The sequence below is a fragment of the Petaurus breviceps genome, unplaced genomic scaffold (genome assembly GCF_028583685.1).
Source record: "Petaurus breviceps papuanus isolate PSGF00001 unplaced genomic scaffold, PetGlider_PUasm1.0 673, whole genome shotgun sequence".
Classification (NCBI taxonomy): domain Eukaryota; kingdom Metazoa; phylum Chordata; class Mammalia; order Diprotodontia; family Petauridae; genus Petaurus; species Petaurus breviceps.
In genome coordinates this window covers 112,233-120,832 of record NW_027186448.1, presented here as the reverse complement: position 1 = coordinate 120,832, position 8,600 = coordinate 112,233, and the positions used below count along the sequence as shown (strand labels likewise).

The window sequence follows — 8,600 nt, the reverse complement described above, 5'->3', positions numbered from 1 at the left end:
AGTCTTCCTACCAAAGCCAATTATATTGAAAAGAAGTAGAAGAGAGGAGGCTAGGTGGTGCAGTGAGTAGACCAGACCTGGAGTCAGGAGGACCTGGGTTCGGATTAGGCCTCAGACACTTGACACATACACACAAAAAAACTAGCCATGTGACCTTGGGCAAGTCACTTAATCCCAACTGCCCTACCCTCCCCCCTCCAAAAAAGCAAAAGCAAAAACAAAACAAAAAAAAGAAGTAGGAGAGCTAAAAGGTAATTTAAAAAAATTTTTTTTGCTTTTTGGAGGGGGAAAGGTGAGGAATTGGGGTTAAGTGTAAGTACCCAAGGTCACCTGGCTAGTTTTTGTGTCAAGTGTCTGAGGTCACATTTGAACTCAGGTCCTCCTCACTCCAGGGCTGGTGTTCTATTCACTGGGCCACCTAGCCACCCCTAAATGGTAATTCTTTATGGAACAATATAGTTCTGTGGATTTTATATAGCTGGGTGCTTTTTCCCTCCCTCTGTCTTCAATCCTCCATGTTGTATGTGTCCAGAGGAATGCTTTTTTGGCATGCTTTGTGTTGTGCTGAAAGTTGTCTGAGTGTTAGGCAAAGAAAATGCCAAAGATCTGGGCAATGATAACTGTGAATCACAAAATCAGAAAAAGATATGTTTGGATCTCGAGGTCCCTCATACAGGGATGCAAGCAGAGCTTGGTATATGTTGACAGGTCTTTGCTTTTTTTTCTATCTCCATTTTTCATTGTTTTGTTGCTATTTTCTATCAGGATGTTTTTCCTTGCACAGAATGAGTTTGCCTCAATCTTTCATCTATCCGTTCCCTTTCTATCCCACCTCCATCTTCCCAAAGCCCTATTGCCCCAACTTACGAACTCCATGATGTCAAATTTCTTCTTGTCCTGGATCACATTGATCTGAGGAACACAGAGATAAGGCCAATCCTCCAGAAAACTCAAGGGCACTTGGTTGGGAGGTGGAGGCGCAGGCAGGATGGGGGTGGGGGGTGGGAACAGGGAGGAGATAGAGCAGATTCTCTAATCCCAAGAACCATAACACTATGACAGAATCAGAGAATGTTAGAGCCAGAATGTCTCTGAGGAACTCAACCTCCTCAGTTGAGTAAACTGAGGCCCATGGGATATGACTCCCCTTAGTCCTCATATCTTCATCAAAATTCCTGCTTCTCCCATCCTCAACCTCCTACTCTAGAACTCTGGAGGGACTGAAGCATTGCTATGCCCAATCACACTGGTGGGAGGAGGGGGAGGACGGAGTGTCACCTGTAACACATAGTCCAAAGCCCGCCCTTGGTAGCCTGCTCTGACCGCCTTCAATGCAGACATTGCTTCTTCTGCTTCATGAGCCCGGCGCCGGGGGACTTCAGCATTGTGACTGAGAGCTGCCTCCAGGGACTCCGCTCCTCTCCAAAATTCTCTTCGGGTTTCCCAGAAACCACGGAGACTCCTAGAAATGAAGGATCAAAGACTTACTGCAACCCCTCAAAAGAAATTATGGAGTACATAAGGTTAGAAGAGCCCTCTTCACACACTCCCAAACTTAGATGACACATTTCTAAACATGAGGCTTCTGGGATATGATAAGAAATGAGAAGGTCTTATATCCTTCAGAATTTGGGGCTATGTGTGGAGGCTATGTGATAAATGATATCTAGCTTTGGAGGCTAAAAATGGGAAGGAATGTAGGACTGTGTAATGCTCCCCTTCCTTTAATTTTGGGAGGTTCTTGGGTCTTTCCTTCAAAGAGGAGATTTCCCTGAGGAGTTAGGGGAAAAGGAGACAGGGTACTAGGGAAATGAGAAGACTTAGCATAGCTCCAGATGTTTGAAAAAAAAAAAAACTCACTCCTTCACAAAACTCTGGATCTGTTGCTTCAGTGTCTGTTGAGTGGCATTCAAAAGGTCCTAATAGAAAGCAGGTGATTAGAGTCTGAAACACTGCTTTTAAAAAAAGGGAGATTTTCCCTCCCCTGTGGTCCCCCTCCCATCCTCCAGCCTACCCCACTCACTTCATGGCAATTGATTTTGTGACTTAGGCTCTCTGTAAATTTGTCCAGGCATTCCTAAAGGAAAGTAAGGTGAGACCCCAGTGAGATACATCCCTAGAACTTGACACCACACTGAGCCCTCGACTCTTGCCCTTTATCTCCAGGTTTAATAAATTTGTGTGTAAGAGGGGAGGAATAAAATTAGATTAGCATTTTTCAAATCGTGTTCTGAAGAACATTGGAACTCTTCCTTAAGGAAATGTTACTGCTAACAATATCTTTTTCACTAAAATGTTAAATATGAAATATCTGCATCAAACATATGTACAGGGCAATTTTTGGTTTTCTCCCCCCTATTTTGTCCCCAAATTTCCATGTGATCCCAAGGTGAGGTTATCTACCATTTATGTTGGTTCTATCAGTATACTTACAACTCCAAAGTGATTCGTGGTTAAGTTAATATAGAAAACTCTGGCCTAGACCTCTGAGGTGGCTTTCAGCTTGTAAGATTTACTATTCTGGGATGATATTATATTCATTGTGTTCATCATTCCCCAAAGTTTCATTCCTTAAATAAACTCTATGTGTTGGTTAAAATACTCTTTGACTTCTCTCCTTTTCTTGTTTAAGTCCTCCTTTCTTCCATTGACTCTTCCCATTTTAAGAAGCCTCTACTACCCATTTATTTGGTTTTTCTTTCCCTTCTCCACCCCTTCTGCTCCCATGAGAATTCTTCTTTGAAAAGAAACTCTGAGCTACAGTTCTAGGCTTTCCATTCCTCCTTCCCTTCTAATGCCTCAGCTCTGGGACTTACAATCATCATGGGCTCTGGAGGACCCAGGTTCGAGAGTTCCTGAATGCCACTGATGAAGGCTCGACAAGTGGCAAGATAATGGCGCCCACTCTCCAGGAGGCTAGAACCGAGCTTGAGGAGCTGGAGAAGGGAAAAAAATGGGTCATAAGGGTCCGATTAAGAGACCCCCAAATCTATTCTCTGACCTAGGGACACCCTGAGGCTATGCTTTTCCACCTTCCTCCCTCCCCAAGTGTGCCTTCTCCTCTAGATCACCTTTCCTCAGATTTCACCAATCACCCTAGAGCTCCCATTATGTGGCAACTAGGCCAAGCTCCTCACTGTTTCTGCATAAGTGCTGAAATTTTGGCTTTTGTTCACATCATTTTCTAACCTCCTCATTCTGTCTCCAATTCATCTTCATGTGTCAGAATTCTATTTTCCTTTCAAAGCCCAACTGTGGTTCTACCAAGAAGCCTTCCCAGTCCACTCTGGTCCATAGGGATCTCTCTTCTCCTATGAACTTCTAGAGAGCACTGATACTATCTTAATTGTTTTCTAAGTTTCATGTGCCAGTCTTATATTCCCCTAAAAGAGCAAAGAGTTCTTCAGAACACAGAGACTTTTTTTTTAATTGAAGAAAGAACCCTGGATGCGAGAATTAGGAAACCAAGGATTTAAGTCTCAGGACTACCTTTTATTACCTTCATGACCTTTGGCAAGTAACCTAACCTCTATAGTTTTTCCCATCTGTAAAATGAGGATAATAATAATTATGCCAAATTACTTCATAATGTTGAGAAGGGAAATATTTTGTAAATTTTAAAGAGCTATAGAAATGTGAGCCTTTTTTTTTTTACCCTGAATGTCTTAGCTTGGTGCTGTGTACACAGTAGGCACTCAGCAAACACTTGTTGCACTGACTTCCCTTCTTCTCTAGATCCTCCCTCCTCTATCCAGAATCCCTTCCTCTGACTCAATATCTTCTCTTCTGACTCTGTGATCACCTTCTCCAGACGATTCTCCAATTCTGACACATCTGATTCCACCAATTCAATGGAAGCCCTAGGAAGGAAAAGGTCATAAAGTTCAAGGCCTGAACTCACATTCTGCTTACCACCATGGACATGCTAGGGGGAGGTAGCAAAGGATAGACAAGAAAAGAATAGGACACCAAGGTGGAAAGGGGACTAGCCTTGAAGTATTTGCCTCTTGCCTCTGCTATTCTCTATCTGTGTGACTTTTAAGTGAATCATTTTCCCTCTCTGGGCCTCAGTTTCCTGCTCTGTAAAAATTGGGACTATGGGCTTGGTGATCTCTAGGAGGTCTTCGTTCTCTTCAGTCTAGAGAAGGCTAGAGAGAAACCTTGGGTGCTTTAGAAGACAGTGGGTAAGGCTATACATAGCCGGAAGGATCAAGAGAAGGGTGGATGTGGTAAGGACAGGAAATTCATAACCACCCCAGAAATCAGGTGATGGGGGAAGGGAGCTCAGAGAGAGAAGAGAAGGATGACAGTTATGGAGATTGAGAAGGCAAAAACAGGGTAGAATGTCAAAGTCAGGGAAGCCCCCATTTTGGCCCCCATCCCCTTCCCTTTTCAGCCCTATCTTACATGAAGTACAATGTTCAGAAAAGGGTGCAGGAAATCACTTGATATCTTCTTGCCTTGTCCTTTCCAGCATCTCCCCACACTAACCCCCGATACACACACTCTCTCTCTCTCTCTCTCTCTCTCTCTCTCTCTCTCTCTCTCTCTCTTACCGGAATCGGGGGGAATCCTTTAGACACTCCTCAAAGTCAAGTTTGACGGTCATCTTGGGTGCTGTGGAGAAGAGGGCTAACTCTCTCTCTGGGGTGGAAGTGGAGATACAGAGAAGACTCTCCCCCAGAGGGGAGGAAGGGGATGATGTAAGAGTTTAAGGAGGAAAAGTGTCTATCTCTAGGGCAGCAGGGATTATGAGGGAGAGGGTTCTCTAACCCCAGGGGGAAGAAGGGGCTACAGATGTGGAGGATCTCACCCTATGGGGTCAGAATTGACAGGGAGTGGCAGAAGGTGGGGCCTGAGGTTGGTGGAGGATGTCTGAGATCAGAGAAGTAGCTGGTCCCACCCCTTCCAGGGTGTCTGACCCATTATGCTGCTTCCTTTCCCAGGTCCCTGAGTTTCTGTGACCGTCATTCCCATTCCTTATTCTTTACCCCCACAATTTCTCCTCCAAGTCTGTTTTGTTTCAGATTTTCCAATTTCACGTTATCGTCATACCCCATAGTGATATTATTGTGCCCTCTTACCTCACTTCCTGGACCCTTCTGTACAACCCCATGTTTTCCCTTTCATACTTCTCCCAAGATGCCTCCCTGCTCTCCTACCATTTTCTTATTGCCCAGCACCCATCCTGTTCATTGAATCCCATGCACCTGGACTCCTGACTCCTCTTTCTCTTTATTGTCCATCTCTGGGTGGCCATGGCCTGGGGAGGTGGGGTGTCTGTAGTGTCTCCCCCTCCCCCTCTTCCCCAGCTTCCTGAGTCGGCTACATCTTCTATTGAACAGTGTCCTCCTCCTGACTCCAGTGTAGACGAAGTGTCTCATCTGGAGGGTGTGGGGAATTATGGGGGATTAGGGTTGGGGAGAGTTATTAGGGATGGGGTAGAGAATAAAATGCACTTTGTAGTCAAGCATTCCCAAGGGAGCAATGGGAATACCTATATTACCGAACAGAATGGCTCCCTAGGTATGAAAGGGAGAGGGAAGCTCCCATCTTCACCCCTTTCCATTGTTATTCTGAATGTTGTATTTTTAGGGAGCCCCATTATACTCATAAGGCACTTTTACATGTCATTTATTTTGGTCACAGTATGATAGGTAGTATATAACTATTCTCCTTTTACAAGTGGAGAAACTGAGACCCAGAGAGATGAAGGAACTTATCTCCAAGGGCCTACAGCTAGGGAGAGACCATCCTGGGACTTGAACTTGGGTTTTCTTGCTCTTTTCACAAACTCACAGTAATGATGCTTGCTGTGAAGATACTACATTCTTTCTGTTTACTGTTTTATAAGGTACTTTCAGATCATATACACGTTAGGATAGGAAGAGTTCTCATGAAGTGAGAAAGGAAGTCACCAGTGCCCCCACCCCAATTTAACTGTGACCTCCCACTTGCAGCCTTAGTTCCCCTTCTACCTCCCAGTATATCCCAGGCCCAACACTGCCTTGTGACTCACGCCTTCGTTCAGGCCCTCCCAGGGCCCCCTGACTCTCCCCAGCATCTTTGTCTGGAATCCCTGGGCTCTTCCAGCTCAGTTCCTTGGTTACCAGCCAGTGACACCAGCCAGACATCACAGGGGACCCATTGTGCTTCTGTGTTAGGGTTGTGCCTGGGAAGTTGGTGGGGGAGGAATCAGACCTAGAGTTCCCTGGGCTGTGGGAAGGGAAAGAGGGGGAAGAACCTAGGAGGATCTGGAATTGGGTAACTGGGAGAGTCTAGGAAGGATTCTTGGTTGGCTGGGAGAAGGAACAGAGTTGGGGCTAGAGGCAGGCAAGATGTCTAGGACAAAACAGTTGAGGAATGGGGTAGGGAGTGGAATGTATCATATGATTTTCATGTTCTAGGATTAAAACACAGCTGACATTTATGCTCCCATCTCTCAATAATATTGCTGTTTTAAATACTTTTGAAAGGTTATCTTTTTAAAAATTAAAACATATCCCTTTTAGGGGAGGACAAAGGGGGGGGCTAGAAACCAAGGAACATTTTAAAATGAGTTTTTGTAACTACCTATATTTTTAATGGCAGAACCTCCAATCTACATGTTCCTGAGATATTTATTTTCGTATCATCAAATGTTTGTGTAAAAGGGAAAAATCAAAGCCTCATAAATAACTCACTAAAGGAATTGTTGAATCTTATCAAGGGAAGGGGAAGGGAATAAGCATTTTAAATAGCATCTACTGTGTGCCAGGCACTATAACTAACTTTTCATATATCTCATTTAATCCTCTTAACAACTTTGTGAGCTGTCATTCCAGATTAAAAATTGAGAAAACAGAGGCAAACAGAGGTCAAGTGATTTGCCCAGGGTCACACAGCTAGTGTCAGAGGTCAAATCTGAACTCAAGTCTTTCTGATTCCAGGCTTACCTAGCACTCTACCCACCTACAAATGCATGTATGGTGGTGGTAAGAATGGAAAACATTCCTCAAATGGATATGGAGGTGGAGTGTGGGGAGGGGCTGGATTGGAAAGCAGCAATGGGCATAGCTTCGGAAATCTTAGAAAGTAGATGGGTTTGGGAGCAAAGGGAGGCACACTGAGATCTCCTGGGAAAGGTAGTGTCATGGATCCCCTCACCAGGCTGAGATTGTGTTATAGTGATAGTCAGAGGCTTCTCTGTAGTAGACTTCTGTTCTCCATTGGGTGCTTGCCCAGCAAGACCAAGTAGGTGGACTCCCTGGGAGGTCAGGGGCTTCTCTATCACCCAGGTCAATCCAGAGGTGCCTGTAAGGACCCTGGGGGTCAGATATTGGAAGGCAGCCATCTGACCCCCTAAGCCAATAGCTCCACCTTCCACTCCTACAAACCTACTTCCCCCATCTATACACAGTGAAAGGCACCACCCCCCACTTCACCCTAGCCATAACAATTATAAAGTTTTATAGCTAGAAGAGATCTCACAGGCCACATTAAGTCTAACCTCTTTATTTTATACATGACAAAATTGAAGCCCAGATTACAAAATTGATTTGAAGGTCACACAGAGCAAGGCAGTGCCAGAGCTAGTAGTAAAAACTCAAGATCCTCCTGACTCCCATTCCATTCCTCCTCCCACAACTCAGGGCTGCCTCACCATCTTTCTGCTCTTTGTTTGTGTCCTCTTCCCAATCTGCGGGTATTGCCACCTTCAGGTATGTCCCTTTGCCGTAGTATTCCTTCCGACATTGATCAAACTCCTGCTCTGGTGGGGGCTGGGGCAAGGCACGGCTCCCCACAGCAGGGGTATCTGAGGATTCTTTCTTACGTCAACCAGGACTTCCTGGCCACCCCTCCCCTTCCTTGTGAGATACATTCTACTCACTGCCCACCTTCCACCCTGGGAGGTCCCAAATCTTAAGACATTCAACTTAAATCACTCATCTAGTCTCATTTAGGGGCAGCTAAATGGTACAACAGAGTGCCAGGCCAGAAGTCATTTTCTCAAGTTCAAATCTGGCTTCAGACACTTACTAGCTGTGTGACCTTGAGCAAGTTACTTCACCCTATTTGCCTCAGTTTCTCATCTGTAAAATGAGCTGGAGAAGGAAATGGCAAACCACTCTGGTATCTTTGCCAAGAAAATCCCAAATAGGGTGAGGAAGAGTCACACAGGACTGAACAACAACAATGACAACAAAAATTCATTTGCTTCCCCCATTTTATGATATTTACACCAACCCTTCAGTGTAACCTTTCTCTCCCTTGTTGTAGTTCCTGTCCCTCTAAATTGGGAAGTTCCCCTGAGGTCCTCATTCCCTCCTACTACTATTCTGGAGGGAATGAGGAATATTAGGCCCCTTTCTCTGTCCAGAATCTCCTTCCCACAGAGCTTTATGGGAGAACTTAATCTTTGTGGGGAGGCTAAGTGGGGAGAAAGGGAAGAATCATGATCTTCAATATACACATGCTCAACCAATTCCTATGTAGCAGGCAGCTGGAGTATACAGTTGTAAAAATGGATCCTATAATTCCATGAACATTCCAACTTCCTGTCCTCCCCACCTCCCATCCTCATTTCTTCTACCTCATTTGGGATACTCTCATACCTCCCC

The 8,600-nt window shown here is 45.0% G+C and overlaps 1 protein-coding gene across 1 annotated transcript in view; it reads right to left on the bottom strand.

Moving 5' to 3' along the window:
- Window positions 1-4,827, bottom strand: part of ACAP1 (ArfGAP with coiled-coil, ankyrin repeat and PH domains 1) — a 27,812-nt gene extending 22,985 nt beyond the window's left edge. Inside the window, exons 1-7 of the mRNA XM_069104176.1 lie at window positions 4,557-4,827; window positions 3,803-3,860; window positions 2,817-2,936; window positions 2,024-2,077; window positions 1,861-1,919; window positions 1,279-1,462; window positions 808-912 (exon numbers count right to left, since the gene is read on the bottom strand). Coding sequence (XP_068960277.1) covers window positions 808-912; window positions 1,279-1,462; window positions 1,861-1,919; window positions 2,024-2,077; window positions 2,817-2,936; window positions 3,803-3,860; window positions 4,557-4,609 — 633 coding nt within the window. The 5' untranslated portion in view covers window positions 4,610-4,827. The remainder of the gene's footprint in view (window positions 1-807; window positions 913-1,278; window positions 1,463-1,860; window positions 1,920-2,023; window positions 2,078-2,816; window positions 2,937-3,802; window positions 3,861-4,556) is intronic.
- Window positions 4,828-8,600: the final 3,773 nt, after the last annotated feature.